Source organism: Macaca thibetana, chromosome 6, assembly GCF_024542745.1.
Source record: "Macaca thibetana thibetana isolate TM-01 chromosome 6, ASM2454274v1, whole genome shotgun sequence".
Classification (NCBI taxonomy): domain Eukaryota; kingdom Metazoa; phylum Chordata; class Mammalia; order Primates; family Cercopithecidae; genus Macaca; species Macaca thibetana.
The window spans coordinates 10,782,208-10,807,091 of NC_065583.1; the positions used below are offsets into that span (position 1 = coordinate 10,782,208).

The 24,884-nt window shown below is 34.7% G+C and overlaps 1 protein-coding gene across 1 annotated transcript in view; it reads right to left on the reverse strand.

Annotated features, from left to right (window-relative positions):
- RANBP17 (RAN binding protein 17) overlaps positions 1-24,884 on the reverse strand; it is a 431,565-nt gene that overhangs the window by 327,318 nt on the left and 79,363 nt on the right. Inside the window, exons 13-14 of the mRNA XM_050794341.1 lie at positions 14,149-14,254; positions 6,650-6,785 (exon numbers count right to left, since the gene is read on the reverse strand). Of these exons, the coding sequence (XP_050650298.1) occupies positions 6,650-6,785; positions 14,149-14,254 (242 nt within the window). The remainder of the gene's footprint in view (positions 1-6,649; positions 6,786-14,148; positions 14,255-24,884) is intronic.

Below are 24,884 nucleotides of genomic sequence, written 5' to 3' on the forward strand. Positions count from 1 at the left end.
AGAGCTGCCTGGAGCTTCAGGTGTACAACTCAGGCAGAGGGTTGCTGTGAGGACAGGGCCACCAGAGAAAGTCCCCACTATGGCAATGCCTAGTGGAGTCATGGAGGCAGAGTCATCTCCGGAACTCTAGACTAAAAAAGCCACTGGCATGTGATTCCATCCTGGGAGAGCGGCTGGCACCCTCCAAAATATGAGAACTCTACCACCTAGAGCCTTGGGAGCCTAATTCCTACCCCAGTGTGTTCAGAAGGTAGGATGTTAAGTCAGAGAAGATTCTGGAACCTGAAGATTTAATGTTGCCTTAAGTTTTGAACCTGTTCGAGACCTGTCATTTCTTCATTGCTGTGTCTCCCTTGTGGAATGGCAAGGTCTATCCTGTGCCTGTCCCACCATTGTATTTTGGAAGCATACAACGTTATCTGATTTAACAGGCTCGCAGCTAGAGGGGTAATTTGGCGCAAAATGAATCATCATGGAGTCTCAATATCTCATTTAGATGATATTTACATGAGACTCTAGGCTTCAGACTTTGGAGCTGATTGTAGGATAAACTAATAGTTTGGGGACTAAACTAGAATGGAATGGCGTTTTGCATATGAAAAGGACACGCACTTTGTAGGGCAAGTGTGAAATGCTATGGTCTGAATGTTTGTGTCCCTGACAAAATCATATGTTGAAATCTAATTCCCAGCATGATGATATTAAGAGGTAGGACCTTTGGAGACAATTAGGTCATGAGGGCAGAGCTCTCATGGATGAGACTAGTGTCCTCATAAGAGGTCTGAGAGAGTTTGTGTGCCCTTTCCACTATGTGAACACACGGGGAGACGGCACCAACTATGAAAATGGAAAAGGGCTCCTACCAGACACAAAATCTGCCAGCCTTGATCTTGAACTTCTCAGACTCTCAAACTGTGAGAAACAAATGTTTGCTGTTTATGGTATTTGTTAACAGCAGCCCAGAGGACTAAGCCAATGTTTACTGACCATTGTGATTTCTTTTTCTGTGAAGTGTTTATTCATTTATTTTGGCCACTTTACTACTAGGTAGCTTTTCTCTTATTTATTCACAGAAATTACATAACTGAATGTTGATTCTCCATAAGTCACATATATTATGAATGTATTCCTACAGTTTTTCTTTATTACTCTGTCTATGGTGTCTCCCGATTCACAGTTTTCACTTTTAATACAGGTCTAGAAGTTACCAACTTTCGAGTTTAGAGCTTAGCCTTTTTATGTCTTAAAAGATTCTTCCCTATCCCTAAATCATAATATTCTGCTTTTCGTATTTAGAGTCTGTCTTCTACTAGAAATTGATTTTTGCATGATATGAAGTCATAATCCAAATTTTCACATACAGATAACCAAAAATCCCAGCAGTATGTATTTAGTAGTCTGTCTGGTCATCATTTCATCATATGCTGTTTGAATGCACACATGAATCAATTTTATAATTTTTCCCTTATTTCCCATGGTCCCTTTAACAAAAAACTTACAGGGGAGATGGATGATTCTATTCACTTTGGTATCCTTGGCATTAATACATAGTTATCAATACTTATCAATACTCACTGAGTAACGAACAGGAATAAACCAAAGGAAAAAAGGCAGCAGCACATATGAATCATGTCATAAAGTGAAATGAAAAGAAATGATTTCAAAGGTAGGCAAAGTTTCATCATGAGCAAGAATTCATTTTATAAGTAACAAGAAACCAATAAAAAAATTTAAGCAGAAAAATTGCACAGGAAAAATTTTTCTTAAAGACTGGGCAAACTTAAAGTCTGACAAAAGCACATATAATGACAATAGAAACAGACACCTACCGTGCTGGGCGAGAGAAAATAAACTGTTACAACACATAGGAAGGCAACCTAATAATATCTAGTAAAGCTTAAGATATGTACATTTTACAGCCCAGCAATTCTACTATTTATCTTCACAAAACTCTTACATATGCATGAAGAGGCAGATATGAGAATATTTACTGCAGTATTGTTTGGAAAAACTGAAAATCTGGAAACGATCTAGCATATCAACAATAAAACGACTGTATAATGGCATAGTAATCCACTTGAATACCACTCAATAATTAAAATAATTAGAACTATATGTGTCATTATGAATAAATCTCAAAAATAGTGATCAAAAAAGATGAATTCCGGCCGGTGGTGGCTCATGCTTGTAATCCCAATACTTAGGGAAGCCAAGGTGGGTGGATCACCTGAGGTCTGGAGTTTGAAACCAGCTTGGCCAACATGGTGAAACCTCATCTCTACTAAAAATACAATAAAATTAGCCAGGCGTGGTGGCGCATGCCTGTAATCCAAGCTACTTGGGAGGCTGAGGCAGGAAAATCGCTTGAACCTGGGAGGCGGCGATTGCAGTGAGTCAAAATCGCGCCATTGCAGTCCAGCCTGGACAACAAAAGTGAAACTCCACCTCAAAAAAAAAAAAAAAAAGAATTCCTAAAGATCCAAACTGCATAATACTTTTACATAAAGTTAATAGTGCTATGTTTTGTTTATAAACACACAGAAATGTAGAAAAAGTACAAAATCATAGATGAGAATAATACTAAATTTAGGACAGTGGTTACTTTGGGGCAAGAAGCCAGAGAAATAAAATCGGAGCAGCAACAGGATTATTAATGTTTAACTCAAAAATATACAGATCTAAAGCAAATATAGCAAAGCATTAAGACTTGACAAAACTGAACGATGGGCATATGAGTGTTCATTACATTATTCTCTTTGGTTTTCTAATAAAAAATACGCTGGTGGCAGTATGGAAAATAGACTAGAGTGGGGAGAAGCAAAATGGAAACAAAGAGGGCAAGTAGAATACTTCTGAAATTCCATGGGAAATGACAAGCAGTGAGAGTAAGGCTAAAAAGAAAGGGGCAGAAGAAAGGAGTACACCTGAGAGATATTCTGAAAATAAAATTCACAGGATTAGGTGACAGATTGGATACAAGAGGTACAAAACGGAAATTCAATGTCATTCTTCTTTAATATAGGAGAACTAGGAAGAGAGAGTTTTAAAAGATAGTGAGTTCTTTTTTGGAAGTAAGTTTGAAGGGCCCATTCAACATCCCAGTGGAAAGATCCAATAGAAAGGAGGCAATATACCAAAGTGGTCAGCAGCTCAGGCTCTGCAGTCAGGTGCCTAGGGTTCAAATTCAGGTTGAACCACTTAAACGCATTAGTTAACCACTCTAAACCTCAATTTCCATGTCTACAGAAAGGGAGGATGTTAACAAAATCACTATTTTCATAGCATTTTGTGAGAATGAAATTATATAATGCCTTTCAAGTCCTGGGCAAAATATGTGACACAGACTTATTGCTCAATAAATGCCTATGGCTACTGTTTACAACATTTTTCTCAGGCATAGGACTTCTACCACATACATCACTTAGGACATTTTAGTAATTCCACCTTGGTTCCTAAATAACTTATTTCTATAAATTATATTCTGCTGTCTATACAGGCTTTTATAAAATGTTCAAGATGCTTAATATCATACTTTATTTATAACTGCTGAATAATTTCACTCAAGTCAGCGTAATTTTCCAACTCAAGAATATATCCTTTATTACCTGAAAGTATTATACATGAGATCTAGGCCAAATTCCTATAGAATTCTACTAAATACACACATTCAACAGTAAGTTGAAAGCACACAAACAATACATACATGCCAGGCTCTTTCAGACGATAACAATAAACAAGGCAGAAATAGTACTAACCAAAATTATAGTCTATTCACTAACAAGTAATTACAAAGCAGTGTAATAAATATTAAAACAGGGAACAAATGGGTGCTACAGAACACAGACAAAAAGAACACTCACAACTTGAGAGTTAAAAAGGGCATCCCAAAGGATGGGGTCTCTGACGACAATAAGTAGTTGGCAGAATAAGGCAGAGAAATGAAAGCTGGATTAAAAAAAAATAGTGTCTTAACCCATTTATGCCTGAGGTTGGAATTTTTTGAATTTTTGCAATCAGACCTTGGTGATGATCTTGAGCAGTAGGATATAAATAACTCCTGCATGCTCAGTGTTCCAAAAATGGAACATTAGGCATAGTTAAGCACGGGGGACATTTTCTTCTTTTTTTTTTTTTTTTTTTTTTTTTTTTTGAGACGGAGTCTCGCTCTGTCACCCAGGCTGGAGTGCAGTGGCCGGATCTCAGCTCACTGCAAGCTCCGCCTCCCGGGTTCACGCCATTCTCCTGCCTCAGCCTCCCGAGTAGCTGGGACTACAGGCGCCTGCCACCTCGCCCGGCTAAGTTTTTGTATTTTTAGTAGAGACGGGGTTTCACTGTGTTAGCCAGGATGGTCTCGATCTCCTGACCTCGTGATCCGCCCGTCTCGGCCTCCCAAAGTGCTGGGATTACAGGCTTGAGCCACCGCGCCCGGCCGAACATTTTCTTCTAATACCTGGAATTAACAGAGAGCACAGACTGTTGAAGAACCTGAAATAAGTTTACCACATACAAAGTATACAGTGCAAGTATGGTGTACTGAAGTATGAAGCTGGCGACATATGCAGAAGAGAGATTGGGAAGAACCTTGAAGTCATACTCTATATGATGCAATTAAATGAGACTGCTTAAAAGTGCTTAGCACAGTTCCTGGTACAAAATAAGCACACATTAATTGTTAAACATTCATTTGCTATTACCTAGTACTCTCCCACTTTTTGCCACAATTTGGAATCAGACAATACACCCACCAAGAAATATGTTCTACCCACTCTTCTTTACATAGTTGGTTGCTAAAAAAACTGTATATATAGTACTTTATAGTACTTATGAAATGTCTTAAGAGAGTCTGTTCTTTCATTAGTAAAATGAGGACATTAACACCAACCTTGCAAGCCTACAGTAAGGAATAAAGCTAGTATGAAGAGTTCCTAGTAAGGAATAAAGCTAGTATGAAGAGTTCCTAGGACAGTGATGGGACACATAATTAAGGACTTCCGAAGATGATTTCTATTAAGACAGATTAGCAGGTAAGTCAGAGAAATCAGAAAGTAGGAAGATTTAGTTTCACTCTGGGGTTATGCAATAGAAATGCCTTAGAAATTTTGTCACCTTAGGACTAACTTCTTTTAATAGGGTAAGATACACCAACAATGTTAAAGTTACAATAAAGGAGTCAATACCATTCTGATGACGTGTTTACTTTTTCCTAAAGTGCAAGCTTTTTCAAAAACGAAAAAGTAATCTGTAATTTGCTTTTTTCACAATTATCTTACATTAAAAGTTTTCAAAGAAAATCCAAAATCCCATAGCCCTAAAACAACTAGTCTCATTTTACATATTTCCTTCCAGGTGCCTTCAAAACAATAATTAGGTTTTTCTACTCCATATTATACTGTTTTGATTTAAGACTTAACACCAAATGGATACTGTATTAGCAATATTTTGAGGGCAACCCTTTTGCAAAAGCAAAGATACTCTCTAGACATATTAAACAAGAAAATTTATCATCATTTGATTTATATTCAATCTTCAAGTATCACATCTGGGACTATAAAAAAGGTACTCTGTTATATAAATTTTACAGTATGTAATTATTGTCTGATTCTAATTTGTCTTACTGACAACCTAAAACATTTATTTCTAGCTACTCTTTTTCTTCCAAATGGTCTCATTCGGTGGCAGCTAAATTCTAAGAGAATTTTATTGATATTAATCCTAAATAACAATATCATAATATATTTGAGAAAGAAATTATCAAGTGACATCATTTCCTTAAAAAAGTAAAGAATATTTTACCTGAAATAAACTAAAGGATAATCTTAAAATCAAACAAAATATTTTTTTCACACTACTACACAATTATTATCAGAAAATCCTAAGTAAACTGAAGGTTAAGTTAAATTTCCTAAGACAAAACAGCTAAAATGAGTATAAAAAGTTTATTTTAGAATTTTCAAATAAAAAATCCTACAACATCACTAAAACAAACTGTAAGTTCAAAAGAAATGAGAATATCCTTAGGACTTCTTATGGAGAAGATTTTACTCAGTGTCAGTATCTAATTCTACTAAATATCTGCTTAGGGTTCACATAAATGCCCTTAATAATCTTTCATTAGACTTTAAGATCAAGTCATCTTAACTTGCTGATGCTGAACATTCAATTATCATACTATGAGTATTCCTAACATTAAGGTTATTTGCAGTCTCTTAAGGACACATCTAATTTTCCTAGTCCTCGTTATTTAATCATGTAAAAATGCCAAGAAATTAGTGAAACATACTGGAAGCCACATAAATAAATAAGTGTCAAAAAAACACTGGAACTACTAAAACAGCAAATCTTATGCTTTCAGTCTTGAAATACAATAAGGCAAAATTGATTAGTGTTTAAAATAATCTCAACTATTTAATGACTATCCATGTAAAACATATTCACTACCTCTCTTGTCACTCAATCTTTAAAGAAAATGGTAAATTAGGTATAAAACAAGCAACTTAATTTTACATTGCACTTCAATACCAATTCATCAATAGATTAATCAATTACACATCTTATGTAGAAATTTCCCAAATATATCATTCAGTTATATATGTACATCTTTCTTCATCTCCAATAACATGTTTTAAACTCTCTAGTAGTAAAAACCTACCTTTGAGGTTCTTTGAAGTTGATCACCAACATATGTTTTACGAAACTGATCCAAGAACCACAGAATTGCAAGCTCTATTTTCTCATTAGAACACCGAGGCAATCCAGTATCCATTAAAGATATAAGCTGAAAAACTCTTCATGAAGAGGGGGGAAAAAAGCTTCAGTACAAAACCTTAGAGAAACAACATTAAAACACTTACCATAAATGTAATATAATACATAATCACTGTAAAAAGTGGGAAAATACAAAAACACATAAAGAAAATATTTTTTGAATCATCTGAAATCCTACTACTGAGAGATATTACAACTTGGTCTAATTCCTTCTAGCCTTTTTTCCCTAAGACATACACACACATGCACATAAATGCAAAACTCTGTATGTATATACAGATATTATTTTACTAAAAACTGATAAAATAAATGCATGGCATACACATAAAAAATCCTACACATAGATATAAATTTTCAGTAAAAGAAGAACGATATTAAGTATGTAGTCTTGTATTTCACTTTTTTACTTAATCTTATATTTCTAAATAATTAAATATTTTGAGGTTATGACTCAAAGTTCCAAAAAAATCCAGAGGTACGTCTATCAAAAGTTATATCCCACCCTTAATGAATAATAAAAGTTTACCTTAAACTACAAGTTGATCTTAAGAAAATCAAATATTTCTAACACCAGTTAAACTATTATTAAGAGAAAACCATAACTTTTCTATTTATTACTATTCAAAACTATTATTAGGAAATTATAAATGAACTGAAGATTATGTTAAATTTCCTACAGAAAAAGCTTAATTCAATATAATGAAAAACTTCGTGCAGAACCTCAAAAAAGAAATCCTTCAATATTATCTATTTTCATTAAAATTTTCTGGTGGATGATTGCCAAGTACCTTGTGCTAACAAAATCAATATAATATAATAATTTTTCAAGAGACAGAAGTAGAGGTTGTTGAGGAAACAGTACCCTTTTCTAATTTGCACAAAGGCAGCTCTGCCCAGCCCTGACACATCCAGTTTTCCATATATGCACACATGAACATATACACACACATTATTAACAGTTTATATGTCCTTCCAGATAATGTTTTATGTATGTACATGCAAATATGACTATAGATTCTCCTCCCAAACCTTCTGAACACATAGAACGTATTACCCACATGGTTCTAAGCTTAGCTTTTTCCATTTAACAATCTGTCTTAGAGCTCTTTATCCATCAGACATAAGAAGGTTCCTCATACTCTTCTGAAGCTGCTTAACATTTCATTACATAAATACACCATAATATTTTCAAACATTCCCCTACTGATGGATGCTAAAGTTGTTTACAATTTTTTTGCTGTTACAAAATGCTGCAATTTACAATCTTGCATATGTCATTTCACACATGTCCATCTATAACATACATTTCAAAAAGTCAAGCTACTCACTCAAATGCATAAATTATTATAATTTTGATAGCTATTACCAAAGTGCACTCCATAAAAATTAAAATAATTTATACTCTTACCATCACTCCATAAGAGTATCTATATACATACAGACAAGATAATTCAGGATGACAGAAAATTAGAATTTCTGGAAAGTTGAAAAATGGCATCTCGGTGTATTTTAATTTGTATACCTCTTACGCATGTGAGGTTAAAATTTTTTCATGTCATTTTCTGTGACCTGTTTGCTCATATACTTTGCTGATTCTTTTTTCCATTTGGTTGTCTTTTAATTACTGAGTTTTACAAATTATTTACACATCAGAGGGTTGACCTCTTTGCCTACAATTGAACTGTAAACAACTTTGTGTTTCAATTGTCTCTTGGCTTTATGACAAAGGTCCCCAACCCCAGGCTGCAGACCGGTACTAGTCCGTGGCCTGTCAGGAAACAGGAGGCACAACAGGAGGTGGACAATGAGCAAGCAAGCATTATCACCTGAGCTCTGCCTCCTGTCAGATCAGTGGCAGCACGATTCTCACAGGTGTGCAAACCCTACTGTGAACTGTGCATGCGAGGGATCTAGGTTGTGGGCTCTTTATGATAATCTAATGCCTGGTGATCTGAGGTGGAACAGTTTCATCCTGAAACCATCCCCTGCCCTGGTCCATGGAAAAACTGTCTTCCACTAACCAGTCCCTGGGACCACTGCTTTATAATGTTTAATGCCATGCAGAAGTTTGTTATTGTTTTTCTCATGCAGAAAATTTGATCAATTTTTTCTTTCATGGATTTTGCATAATAGCAAGGTCTTACCTGAATCTGAGGAATTTTGTGATTCTTTCTTTCTACATTTACCTCTATGATACATTGGGATTCATCTTGATTATACAGTGTAAGACAGGGAGCTAACATTATTTTTTAAAGATGCCTATCCAGTTGCTTCAAAACCATTTATTTCCTGTAGAGTTTATCTTTTGTTCACCATTATGAAGTACTTATCATATATACTAGGATTCACTGATGCATTCAAAACACTTACTGAACCCTTTATTCTTTTCTACACTCCATCACACTAAATACATCCTGACCAATTACTTTTACCATATTATTAATTTTCCAAAGCACCGTTTTTAATGGTTGCATAAAATTAAGGCTACGTCAAAATTTAATCATCTTATTTTGGATAAAAATTCATATTTCTAAGTAAAACATAATTACTTTCCCCTCCTTTATCCTCAATGACTTCTCGAAACAAAATATCTAAGTCACAGCATACGAACTTTTTCAAAAACTTGCTATGTATTGCCAACATGTTAAGAAAAAATATTTTGACAAGCGTTTTTATAGTGATTATTTCCTATATTTATAAATAAATCTACTTATTTAAAAGTACCCTTTGCATACCAAATATCCTCAGTACTGCTAAGATTTACGGAGAACTTGCTAAGGAATTCGATTTAAGAATTAGATTGTTACAACCAGGTTTTGAGGTTTTTTTTCTAAAATGATGTTTGATACGCTTATCCTCTAATTTTGAGAAGAGGAGTAAAGCTAAATTTTAAAATCTGTTTACTGGTGAATTAGCAGATTATTGGAGTAGGTTTAGACAAACCACCATTCCTGTTCATAGCTCCAACAGGACCAATTAAAGCTCTGTCTCCCCAGCAGCCCCTCAAAGAGGCCAGGAAACACAACTAAGAAGTGTGGAAAAGTTAAATCCCCCAGGAGTAGACATTAACCAGTAAGAAACGAGACACAGAAACAAGCCAACGGATATACACTGCTTGTCCTTACTCCCCCAACCACGAGTTGTTCTGAGGCACAAGTGGTTTCATGTGGCCTCTGGGGAAAATTCCTATAAAAGCAAGCAACCAGTTGTATTTTCTCAGTAATACACCACCTTACATAGTTGGTTCTCATTATTCATGGTAGTTATGTTCTATAAAGTCACTGTGAACACTGAGTCAGTGAATAATGAACCATTGCTCCTAGGTAAAATACAGAATTAGGTTCCTGCAAGCCTCTGGTGACAACATTTTGGTCAATGGATTACAATCTTGTTTCATGTGTGTTTCTGTTTAGAGAGGCTTTTTCAAATATACTGTTGACTTGTTAACACTGAACTTACACACTACTGCAGTATTCACAGTACTCCCACTGGTGCCCAGACAGAGAATCTAACCCATGTATGGCACATGATAGCCTTTTTGTATTTAGGAACACTAAACAGCACTTTAACAATACAGCTGGGCCATTTTAAACACTGAAAGCACCAACAAAAAGCACAAAAGTACGACAAATGTGGTTCTAAACAGAATATAAAAAGGACAATTCTTTGCAGTACGAGAGCTGAAACAAGGCAGAATATCACCTGTTCAACCTCAATTGGGAAAGTGCAACACAAAACTCAAATTTCTTCATCCCTATGCACATGTCTGCAAGTGACCACAAAAGCACCATGAGGACTGATTTTGGGGTTAGAAACACATTTTATCAAGTAGGCAAATTCACAAAAAATGGAACCCAGGTATAATGAGGATTGACTGTATTTGTTTTCTCTTATTGTCTCACTTACTTTCCCTTTCCTCCTCTTCTTTCTTCTCTAAAAATGTACTCTTCTCCCTAACTCCAGAAAAATATTAGCCCATGAACTTCACCAAAGGCTCTGTTTTCCAGGGAATGCAGGCTAAAACACAAATCTTAGTTCAAAATGTTCAGTATGCTTGCTGCTTAAATAAAAAAACTAATATTTTTTTTCTCATTGGCAAATATACACCTACTTTATTTCCTAATATACATTTTCTCACGAGATAGTGGCTGTGTGTGTGTGTGTGTGTGTGTGTGTGTTTTGAGACAGAGTCTTACTCTGTCACCCAGGCTGAAGTACAGTGGCACGATCCCAGCTCACTGCAAGCTCCGCCTCCGGGGTTCATGCCATTCTCCTGCCTCAGCTTCCCTCCCAAGTAGCTGGGATTACAGGCGCCTGCCACTATGCCTGGCTAATTTTTGTATTTTTAGTAGAGACGGGGTTTCACCGTGTTAGCCAGGATGGTCTCGATCTCGTGATCGAGATAACGAGATCCGCCCACCTCGGCCTCCCAAAGTACTGGGATTACTGGTGTTAGCTACTGCGTCCAGCCATGTATTTCCCTACTTGATGATTAAACTTTAAAAAAAAATCAGCTGGGCACGGTGGCTCACACCTGTAATCCCAGCACTTTGGGAGGCCAAGGCAGGCAGATCACCTGCCAGGCAGATTGGCAAGGCAGGCAGAGTTGGAGACCAGCCTGATCAACATGGAGAAACCCCATCTCTACTAAAAATACAAAATTGGCCAGGCAAGGTGGCACATGCCTGTAATTCCAGCTACTTGGGAGACTGAAGCAGGAGAATCACTTGAACTCAGGAGGTAGAGGTTGCGGTGAGCCAAGATCGTGCCATTGCACTCCAGCCTGGGCAACAAGAGCAAAATTCTGTCTCAAAAAAAAAAAATCAAACTATAGCAAAAAGTATGCCTAATTTCCACTTTATTAAATATGTAATGTTGTCTTAAAAGATGGTGCAGAAGCAAATTTTTTGCTTGGTTGAAAATTAACTAAAGCATTTTAAGGAAGCCCCAAACATCTATTATTCATATTTTCAAGTAATTTAATTTGATACAGAAAATAATAAATCTTAGAAAAACTAAAAATATTCATGATCCATGAAGATTCACATTTTATTGAAGAAATAGTTTAAAGGTTGAAAGGAAATGGAACAAAATGAAATTTTTTATCCAAAAGTACAACAGATTTACTAAGCACTTAGAAATATATTTAAGAAGAATAATGAAGGAGAATATCACAACTAGGTGTAACAATTTTAAGGTCTTTAATAGGGTAAAAATATATAACAATATACTTCTAAGACCAATGGAAAAGTACGAAAGGCCTGAAAAAAAGATGTAATAATTTTGTGTAAGATATAAGTGGCACTTCAAATCAGTAGAGGGTAGGATTGGCATTAACTGGAAATCTTGGAAAAAATATATGAAACCAAATGTCAAGATATATTAAAAATAAATATAAAAAGCTATTAATAATACCAAAGAGAGCTGGGAGAAAATACAGGTGGATATTTTTATTAACCAGAAGTGGAAAAAAAAATCTTTCTAAATATAAGCAGCAGAGAAATATGAAGGAAAAAGTCCACAGATCTGAATACATAATATTTAAAGCCAGTAAAGAAGAAATTTCTGAAGTAAAAATACGGAGAAAACATTTTCAAAATGAGGAGCAAAATATTAGCATCTCTGAGACATATATATGTGTGTATATATATATACACACACACACACACACACACTGAGCTCTTACAAGTAAGTTAGAAAAGATCACAAAAGAAAAGAAGGTAAATAATATAATCAATATAGATATAAAAGTCACAAAGAAAAAATGGCAAAGCTGGGAGTGGAAAAGAATGTTTGATACCACTAGTAACCAAATAAATACAAATTGAAACAATACCTTTGTTACCTATAAACTGGCAACAATATGAACCCTACTCTCTGGCAGCTCAACCACTAACAAATGTTAACTATCATACAATTAGGGTTCAGCACAGCGGTCCCCAACCTTTTCGGCACCAGGGACCAGTTTCCTGGAAGACAATGTTTCCATGGATGGGGTTTGGGGTGGTGTGGGGTGATGGTCTCAGGATGAAACTGTTCCACCTCAGATCACCAGACATTAGATTCCCATAAGGAGCATGCAGCCTAGATCCCTCACATGTGCAGTTTAGGGTTCACACTCCTATGAGAATCTATGTCCCTGCTGATCTGACAGGAGGCAGAGCTCAGGCAGTAATCCTTGCTCACCTGCAGCTCACCTGCTACGCAGCCCAGCTCCTAACAGGCCACGGACCGGTACAAGGGTTGGAAACCCTTGGTTCAGAGGATACATTGGTCCTTTTTCAGAAAACCATGTGGTAATGAGTACTGAAAGTCTTTCAAATGCTACATAACCTTTGACCAGCTATTCTGCATTTAGGAACGAACTCTAATGAAATTATCTCAATCGATATAAAGATATAACTAAAAATAATTTAGTTATATCTAAAAGTAATTTATAATAAGAAAAAATTGAGAAACAACCTAAAATTCCAAAAACAAGGGTCTATTTAAATTATTGTACAGCTTAGAAAATTTAATGTCTAGGTGAAATGTTGATATTGTGCTTGATTTTAAAAAGTAGTGTTGCTGTGTGTGTGTGTGTGTGTGTGTAATATATCACTAATTGCCAAGCACTGTTCTAAGCATTTAAAAAAATAAATTCCTTGTAACAGCCCAAAATAAGTTAGGTATTATTATTAGCTATATCTTATATTGTTTTGTAATGTTTAAGAAAAGTTGAAAAACACACATGCAGCAAACATATACCCATATACATTAATTAAAAAGACTCAAAGGGACTTTACAAAATAACAGTAGTGGTTATCTCCAGATTAACACATAATTTTTATTTTCATTTGAATTTTTAAGTCTTCAATAAAAACGTGTATGACTCTAAGGAGATTTGTTATTAAAAATAAAATACATGGAAAATCAATTCGCTTGTATTATTCATATATAGAAATTTTCCTCAGGTTAGAATTGAAGCTTGAAGAGAATAATTCAACTGCTTTTTCCTAAGGCTGTGGCCAATAGGTGACAAAACTTGCGATGGGTAATTGACTACCTAGTACTTTCTGACTAGATGCAAGTCATCTAATTTTACCACCTTTCCAATACACACTGGATGTGATTGCTCAGATCCTAAGTAATAAAAAGCAACCTAAATCTTTATTACATTATTTGCACAAATATGTACAAAGTATTTTGAGTCTATCGCTTATTAGAGATTTGACTTCTACAAATCACTTAACCTTTGAGTCTTGGTTTTCTCAGCAATAAAAAGGGAAATAATACCTTCCTCAAAGGCCACATACAAAAATGTCTTCGCTCATAGTACTTGTTCAATAACTAATTTTTTTAACTATTTAGCAAAATTCAGTAAATTACACAGTTCTTACTTACCGACAGGATAATTCTCCATCCATAGCATCATGCTCATCTGTACTGGTATATGTTAATCTTCCTCCAACAACTGTCCCAACTAAGTATACCAGCCATGCAAGACGTCCTGATATAGAATAAGAAAGAAAAAAGTTTAAGAAGTATTCATAGAAACACAGCTTATTTTGGGAGAAATTCCAAAATTAGCACAACGATCTACTCTTCCAAACAAGTGATAAATCACTGTGAACTCAGTTCTTGATAGAAAGCAGATGGGTTTTAAGTTTATCAAGGCAGCAGAACAGTGAAAATGCCATAGAATTTAGAGCCAAATAAAACTAATTTGAATCCCAGCTCTATTAAGTTGCTACGTGATCTTGCATAAGTTACTTATCTCTTTAAGTCTTAAGGTTTTCATTTGTAAAATGGAAAAAACAATGTCTACCATGAAGACACGACTGAAAATAAATTTGAGTACAAAACACTAAACTGTCTAGGACCAGGTCTGTTATTCAGTCAGATCGTACTCTTATGATCCAAGGACCAGCATCTTTTCTGAATGGTCAATGTCATGATAGTACCAGTGTGATCATTTTAAATATTTCCCCTGCTTGGAATATAATAGTAATAAATTTATTCCTTCTGTATTTTTATGCATGATATATAAAAAAATCCAAGATTTCACATTGTTTTGACAGTACAGTCAACTTCACAGCTGATAGCAGTAGAGGATTAAATAGCTTTAAAGCAGTGGCACAAATGGCAACATCTACAGTTTTCATAAATCTTACTTTGGGGGCAGCTGAAATTGACTAATTTAGAAATGGAAGTATTTACTGAATGATTTTTGCTTAAGGTATATTATTTTACATCTCTGGATTCATTGATCTAGGTGATCCTTCAGTACTTTTGAGACCTTTATAGATAATTAACAACATAAAATTATCTTGCTAAAAACAAATTTTATGCTATTCTTGGAGACTGATTTTTCAAAGATAAGAGGGCTATTTCATAATACTGAAATCAATTGTTTCTGATTAAGAAACCTTTTCAAGTAAAAATGTTTTTTTAAAAGGTATGGAATTGAACAATGAAGAAAAGAGGCTATCTGTGCTTGTTAGAAGACTCAGGAAGGATAAATAAAAGGTAGAAAAAGAACAAATTCTTTCTGTTTTCCCACGGATACTAGCAGTTATTATTATACTACAATTAATCAACAACTCTTTTATAAATTTTTGGAGAGACACATCAACCTTTTAGGGTGACAAGATTCGTGTAAATTAGAAATCTAACCTGGCAAGTATTCACATCCTTTATTCTCTCATAAAACAACAACAAATCAGAACTGACCAATTATGCAGCCTTATACATTAGGAATGTGAAATAGATTAAATAGGAGAACAAGAACACTAATTTGATCAAGTAATCCATTGAAAAACAGACTCAAGTTTCATCACATATAATTCATGACAAAAGTAACAGAACAAAAACTTCATGTAAGAAGCTGAAAGTAATCAGAAAGTTACCTTATGAATTTCAAAGTATTTTAGGGTCAATATAAAAATCTATCATAGAAAGTCTACCCTGATGACCCTGCTTTCTCTGTGGGCTCTATCAAGTGGCAGCTGCTTTTTCTTCCACTTCTCATGTACTTGGGCCTTGAATATGGAGTAGATGATCTTCATGTTCCTCATTTCTACTTCACATTTTATCTTTCTTCATCATGAAAGCATTTGCCTTTACATCTTACATCATCAATAACACTAACAAATATCCCTTCTTATTGCAATTTACTCTCCTGCAGATTATTTCTCCCTGTTTTTTCAAAGTATTGGTTCTTGGCTGCCACTCTTTCCAACAATATTTATATCATAATCACTAGTGATTTCAATATCTACAAAGATGAATCTTACAATTCCAACAATCCTTTGTTCTACTGGGAATCTTCAATCCATGAGCCTATCACTTTTTGAACAGCTTCACTTAAATATAATTCACATACCACACAAGTAACCAACTTAAAGTACATAATTCAATGTTTTTTAGTAAATTAACAGGGTTATGCAAGCATCACCACAATCTAATTTTAGAACATTTTCATACTAGCTGTCATTCTGCATCCTACCACCATGCCCCTAGCCCCTAAGCAACCACTAAGCCACTTTATGTCTCATTAAATTTTTCCCATTCTGGGCAATTCATATAAATGGAATCATACAATAAGTGAGTGTTGTGACTGTCTCCTTTCACTCAGCATAATGTTTTCAAGGATCACCCATATTTTATCAATACTTATTTTTCAGTATCAATACTTATTTTTCTTTAGAGCTGAATAACATTCCATTATTTGTATAGATCTTATTTTTATTGATACACCATATTTGTTCATACTTGTGGTGTACATGTTGATACTTTTTTACATACGAAGAACGTGTAATGATCATGTCAGGGTATCTGGTGTATCTACTGCCTCAAGTATTCGCCATTTCTGCGTTGAGAAGAATTCAAATCCTGCCTTCTAGCTATTTTGAAATTGTTAACTATAGTCACCCTACTCTATCAAACATTATAACTTATACCTTTAATCTAACTGTATGTTTATACTCATTAACCAATCTCTCTTCATCCTGCCCCACTCCCCAGCCCACCCACACACCATTCTCAGCTTCTCCTATCTATCATTCTATTCTTTACCTCAATGAAATGAAAATTTTAGGTCCCACATATGTATGAGAACACATGGTATTTGTCTTTCTGTGCCAGGCTTCTTTCACTTAACCTCCAGTTCCATCTATGTTGCTGCCAATGATATGATTTCATTCTTTCTTATGGCCTAATGGTATTCTACTATGTATATATACCACATTATTTTATCCATCCATCAATGGGAATGTAGGTTGATTCCATATCTTTGCTATTGTGAACAGTGCTGCAATAAACATGGAAGTACAAGTATTCTTTTAACATACTGAACTCTTTTCCTTTGGATAAATGCTCAGTATTGGGATTGCCGGACCATATGGTAGTTCTATTTTTAATTTTTGAGAAATCTCCCTATTTTCCAAATGGCTGTTTTAATTTACATTCCCACCACCAGTATGTAGGAGTTCCCTTTTATCCACATCTTTGCCAGCTTCTGTTATTTTTTCTGTTTAATAATAATCATTCTGACTGGGGTAAGATGGTATCTTACTGTGGTTTTGATTTGCATTTCCCTGATGATTAGTGATGTTGAGTATTTCTTCATATACCTATTGGCCATTTGTATGTTCTCCTTTTGAGACATGTCTATTCACGTCATTTGCCTGCCATTTATTTGAATTATTTGGTTTTTTTGTTTTTGTTTTATACTGTTATTTGTGATCCTTGCATATTCTATTCCTCCCTGATCAGATAGTTTGCAAATATTTTCTCCCATTCAACTGGCTCTCTTCACTCTGTTGACCGTTTCCTTTGCTGTGAAGGGGCTTTTTAGCTTAATATAATCCCATTTGTCTATTTTGATCTTCATTGCCTGTGCTTTTGAGGTCTTAGCCATAAAATATTTGTATAGATCAATGTCCTGAGGTGTCTCCCCATGTTTTCTTCTAGTAGTTTTATAGTTTCAGGTCTTAAGTCTAATCCATCTAGATTTCATTTTTGTATATGGTAAGAGACAGAAGTCCAGTTTCATTCTTCTGCATCTGGATATACAATTTTCCCAGCACCATTTTATTAAAGAGGATATCCTTTCCCCAATGTATGTTCTTGACACCTTTGTCAAAAACCAATTGGCTGTAAATATATGATTTATGGGTTTTCTATTCTGTTCCATTGGTCTATGTGTCTGTTTTTATACCAATACCATGCTATTTTGGTTACTATGGATATATCACATTTCATTTACCCATTCAGTTAATGGACACTTGGATTGTCTCCATCTTTGGACTATTATAAACAATACTGCTATGAACATTTTTATACAAGATTTTATGTGGATGCGTGTTTTCATTTCTCTTGAGAATACCTAGAAGTGGAAATGCTGAGTTACATGGCACCTCTCCTTTTTCACATTTTGAGGAACTGTCAAAATGTTTTCAAAAGCAGCTGCACCATTTTACATTCCCACCAGCAATGTATGAAGATTAAATTTATCCAAATCTTGCCAACACTTGCAGTTGTCTTTTTTATTATATCCATCCTAGTTGGTGTGAGGAGGTATTTGATTATAATTTTGATCTGCCTTTCCTTAATAACTAAGGCTATTGAGTATCCTTTCATGTGTTTAGCAGTCATTTGTGTGTCCTCTTTGGAGAAATGTCTATTCAAATCCATTGCCCATTTTTAAGGGTTGTCTTTCATTACTGGGTTGTAAGAATTATTTATGTATTCTAGATGCTAATCTCTTATCAGTCATATGATTTGCGGATATTTTCTCCCATTCCGTGGGTTGTACTTTCTTGATGGTATGCTTTGATGTGCAAAATTTGCAACTCTATTGTACCTAATTTGTCTAATTAATTAGGTAATCTGGTTTATCTAATTTGTCTTCTGTTTTCTGCTTCAGGTGTCATATCTAAGAAATAGTTGCCCAACCCAAAGTCACTTAAAATTTACTCGGTCACCCAGGCTGGAGGGCAGTGATGAAATCATAGCTCACTGCAGCCTCTAACTCCCAGGCACAAGTGATCCTCCCAAACAGCTGGGATTACAGGCCCACACCAACATACCTACCTAATTTTAAAATATATTTTGTAGAGATGAGGTCTCACTATGTTGACCAGGCTGTTCCTGAACATCCTGGGCTCAAGTGATCCTCCCACCTTGGCCTCCCAAAGTGCTGGGATTACAGGCATGAGCCACTGTCCCCAGGCCCTATAATGTGTACCTTTATGCTGGTACCAAACAGTCTTGATTACTGCTGTTTTGTAGTAAATTCTGAAATCGAAAAAAAAAAAAATGAGTCTTCCAATTTCACTATTTTACAAGATTATCTTGGCTATTTTGGGTCCCATGGATTTCCATGGGAACTTTAGGACCAGTTTGTCAATCCCTGCAAAAAACCCATGCGATTTTAATGTGGATTGCATTGGATTTGGAGATCAATGTGAAGAGTATTACCATCTTAACAATATTAAGTCTTCTGATCCATGACCGTGAGAAGTCTTGCTGTTTATTTACATCTTTAATTTCTTTCAACACCGTTACAGTGTCAGTATATAATTCTTACACTTCTTTTTAAAATGTATGCCTAAGTATTTTATCCTCTTTGATACTATTGTAAATGGACTTTCTTTCTTCCTTTCATATTCCATTGTTGATCGTTAAAAAATAGACATACCATTGATTTTATTTATTGATCCCGTATCCTGCAAGTTTGCTGATCTCTTTTATTAGTTTATGGGAATCTGCCATTTTTTCACTCTCTCTTACACCCTTCACATATTCTCTATCCTATGTACCTAGCTTTAATTCTGTGGTCAATAATTATCATCTCTGCCTTGCATTTACATTTAGCTCCTCTTTTGCTATGATATACTCATCTTACAAAACCATAACTGTTTATGTCCACTACACCACTACTCCGCCAATACTCACACAGTTTAATATAACTGGGGAAAGATACAACTATGCTGACCCGTCTTACTTGATGTCACCTTCTCAGGCCTTACCAAGATATCCTATCAATTTTCAATACCTAGCATGGCAGTCTGTCTGCAAATATTCATCACCAATTCCTTCCTTCCATATATGTATATGCCATCAAAAGGTGGAGTTTATTCTTCCAATCTTTGGAAATTTGTAACTGCTTTGACCAACAGAATTCGGTGAAAGTGACACCATCCTAGTACTGTGCCTAACCTTTATAAGAACCGGCAAATTCCTCCAGTCTCTCAGAGAATGTTCACTCTGGGGAAGCCAGTCACCATTTAAGAAGACCATATACCCTGAGACCATTATACTGTTAGGATACCCAAACTAGCCATTTGGAGAGACTGAACAGAGAGAGAAATGTCCAACTAGATAGAGTATACACTTTAAGCCTTCCAGTCCACACAACAGACCACTGAGTAAAGAAGCATTCAGGCAACTCCAGCCCCAACTGTCATCTGATTACAATGACTGAAAGACCCCTAAAGAGAACCATCTGAGACTTATCAACCTCTAGAACACTGAGAGATAATAATGCAATTGTTATCTGATAAGCCATTAAGTTCTGGCAATAGATAACACAATCCCCCCCAGCATTTACTATCTTCTTTCCTTGCTTCATTATTTTAAATCTTAGCACTTAACACTTTCTAACATATTTTACATATTTATCTTGTATATTACCTGTGTATTCCAATAGAATGCAAACTGCATGAAAGCAGATATTTTTGTCTGTTTTGCTCTCTATTGTATATCCAGAGCCTAAAACAATGCTGGGTATATTGTATATCATCAACAGATATGGGTTACTGAATTAAGAAATCATTATATAGAAAACACGGCATGAAAAAGGAAAGAAAAGGTTAACATTACCAATTTAGTAAATGCATTAAAATGTAGACCCATTATTAATAATGAACGGTAATAGTAATTATAATCTCTATTGCTTAAATTAAAGCGACTTCTCCAATAATATTCAATATAAGATATGATATAGTTGATCCTCATTATTCATAGATTCCATTATTTGTGAATTTGCCTACTTGATAAAATTTATTTATAATCCCCAAATCAATACTCACAGTCATCTGCAGATATGCAAAGCAGTGAAAATCTGTAGTTGTCCAGTACGCATGTTTCAAGCTCAGAGCAAACAAAGTGAAACTCTACCTTCTTGTTTCAGCTTCATAATGTAAACAAGTATGCTTTAATGGTCTATCTACTGGCACATTTTTGTGTTTTTTATTAGTGATTTCACTGTTTAAGATGATCCTAGCATAATGCTGAAGTGCTATGCAGTGTTTCTAAAGAAAAAAAGCTTGTTATGCATCTTATATAGAAAACACATATTAGATAAGCTTTGTTCCAGCATGAAAAACAGTGCTGCTGGCTATGAGTTCAGTGTCAACAAATCGACAATATATATTGAATAAGGTGTTTTTCTACAGAAACATACATTAAAAAGATTATGTGTTGGTTAGCTGATGAAAATGTTGCAGTCAGTGGCCCCCAGGAGCAATGATTCGGTATTTGCTAATTTATTGTTCACAGTGACTTTATATAACATAACTACCAAACAACGAAAATTAGTAGTATTTCTGAGAATTTTACAGAGGTCGCCATTAACAGACTATGCTTCAATTGTGTGTAGGATATGTCATACACTTCATGTAATAGATGTGAATCTGAAACATTGCAAGCATGACTTTTGGTGAATGCAAATGTAATATTTTACCTCTCTATGGGATTCACTCTTTTTAAAATCTCCTATTGTAAATTATTTCTCAAAATGAAAAATACTGAAATGTAAATAATTACCTTCCTGTTATATTTTATCAATTTAGATTTTTAGATACTGGTTTCTTAAAACAAGACTTATTATTATTAAAAATGACAGCAAACATTATATAGTAGCTACTTTGCACTAGGCACTGTTTAAAACACTGTGCCTATATTCATTTAATGTTACAAATCCCTATTTAAAAGTGCAGAGCTGTGATTGAAATCTAGGCAACGAATTTCCAAAAGATCATTCTCAAACTATTACACTTCCTCTCAAGATTGGTAAAAGGGAAAGCTCCAGCAATACAGTTGTCAGTTAGCTAGACAGACCTTCATGATCCAACAGTATCTTATAATTCAACAATCTCTTAAGGATTTAACGCATTATGAGTCCTAACCCTGAACTGTTCTTTAGCTGTCTCCTGAGTCTTAACCACAGATGAGATTGCATATGCTTTGGGGATCATTACCAAGGAGATATTTAACACTTTCCTTGATTCCCAAAACAAGACACAGAAAATGAATACTGGTTGATAAAGGTGAATTTAAAATAAGCAAGCTTAATTTTTGGGCTTACCAATAATGTAAACACAGAAATAACTGCCTATTAGCCCTTGATAAAACATGCCTACCTGAAAACAGACAAAGACTTCACCATGCATGTAATTTTTTATATTTCTCTATTGGAAGATAAATACTTGTTTTAAAAAAGGGAAGCAGTACAATTTAGCTAACAAGAACACAGCCTAGGTTAAAATCTTGCTTCTAGTGCTTATTTACACTAGCTACTTAATCTTACAAGGATAATAATACCTGGCCCACAGAGTTGTGACAAGCACCAACTGGTATTTTGCATGTAAAGTATATGAGTAAGTGCTGTAAGTGCTCAGTAAATGTTGGCTAGTGTAACTATTATTAAATTGTCATCCCCTTTTTAACATGGTTCTGTATCATACCTACAAAAAAACATAAGACATACCAATATGTAACAATCATGTTCTTTCTGTGCCTTACTTCAGATGCTTCTCAAGAAAATGAAGTCACACAGTAAGAATTTTTAAGTTCTTTCCTCTCTACCAAAGAGGCTTATTACAATTAAAGCTAGCTATGATTAGCCATATGCACTTTCTAATGCTCTTAGTAAAACAAACACCCTCCAAACAGGAAAAAAAAAAATTCCAAGTAAAAGACATTTCAGAAAAACATCTGCTATAAGTATCTTCTTTGTATCATGTTCTATGGTAGGGATATAACTAAATACACAAATGTGTGGGAAAGGGTGGGGCAGGGGAGAGAGAGACTCTATGCTCAGCGAACTGAGCCTAGTGAGAGACAGATAAGACAGAGGAAAACATCAGTAATTTTTGCAATGCAGTATGATGAGCACCATTGTCTAAAAACAATGACTAAAGCATCTAAATATAAAATTGTGAATTTCTCAAAATTAAAATTTGTACTAATTTCTATGACCTTGGAATTAAACTTATTAGATCAAGGAATGCTGTGCAAAGATAGCATGTGATTAATTATGAGCACTTTCTTCTAAAATTACGGTAAATTTTGCAAGAAGTTTATTTAGAGAAAAACGGAGTACATATTTACTCTGTTTTAGAAGCAATGGTTTCTATTGTATAAGAAATAGAAAAGCAGATTTCTTAAACCTTAAAAAATCCAGCAAGTACTGAATGAATTAGAATTAATGTTAGAGAAAAACAGTGAAATATAAAGATATTATTATTGGCTGGTTGTGGTGGCTCATGCCTGTAATCCCAACACTTTGGGAGGCCGAGGCAGGCTCATCACTTCAGGTCATGGGCTCGAGACCAGTCTGGCCAGCATGGCAAAACCCCATCTCTACCAAAAAATGCCAAAATTAGCTGGGTGTGGTGGCATGTGCCTGTAATCTCAGCTACTCAGGAGGCTGAGGTGGGAGAATAGCTTGAATCTGGGAGGCAAAGGTTGCAACGAGCTGAGATCGCACCACCCCACTCTAGCCTAGGTGACAGTGAGACCCTGTCTCAAAAAAAAGACGTTATTATTAAGCTGTCAAATATAATTTTGATATTTAGGTGAAAGAGAAACAGTATTTCTCATAAACGTTAAACTATTTGCTAACCCTGAACAATTTTAGACTCACAGTGTTCCAAACAGTAAATGTTAAGAAGTTACTTTGGGAAATTAGCTACTAATGGAAAGAAAAATACTGTATGGTCTCACTCATATGCAGAATCTTAAAAAAGGCAGAATACATAGGAACAAAGTGTAAAATGGTGGTTACTAGAGGTAAGGAAAGGGAGGAAATTAGAAATTAGGTCAAACAGTACAAACTTGCAGTGGTACAGGAGGAGTAAGATTACTGATGTACAGCATGAGGACTATAGTTAATAATACTTTATTTGCTAAAAGAGTAGATTTTAAGTGCTCTTACCACAAAAATTTTAAAGATGGTAACAATGGAAGGCGATAAGATAATTTGGCTGACTGTAGTATTCATTTCACTATGTATTTGTTTATCAAAACATCATGCTGTACACCTTAAATATACACAAAAAAAGTTATTTTGGTAACATAATTACATTCACAAAATTTAAAGAACCATGTAAATACACATATCTAAATTGCATGTAGAGAAAAAAAAATCTGCTACATGAGTTTCATATCTACAAATTTTTTAAAATCTCATTTTATAACCTACTAAATTTCCATTATAATTTTCCATTTTTCTATTTATCCTGAAATGTTCACAGTGCTTGTTTTAGCAGCTCTTCAAACATAGAATATTTTTTCCTTAACAAAATAATTATTGCTGTAATAATCTGTAATTATGGTTTATAACTGCAATAATCCCAAAGAAATCAGTCATTACCATAGATCACAAGTAAACGTTAACTACTGTTAATGACCTATTTCTTAGGGATTATTGTTTTCGTAAACCATGACCATATCACCACAAATACAGAAGAGCAAGACAATATAATACAAATGAGATCATAATATAATAATAAACTTATTTTGTAACATTAAAAGCCATTAAGCATCTAAATTAAAGCACACATAACAGGAGCATATAATTTTCTTTGTTCAACACTAACTGAAGCGTTTACACACACCAAAAAAACTGAATACTACCACACACAGTGTATACAAACTAGGGCCATGTTAGGCATTTTTCATAATATAAAACGGTCACTTTTGAGCAGACCACAAATATATCTAAAAGCAGACCACAAATATCTCTAAATATCCCACCGACATTTTGACTAATACTATTAAAAATTTTTCTAAGTACTAGGCATTATATTACAAACTCTGAAACATTTTTTTACTAAAACTGCATAGTGTAT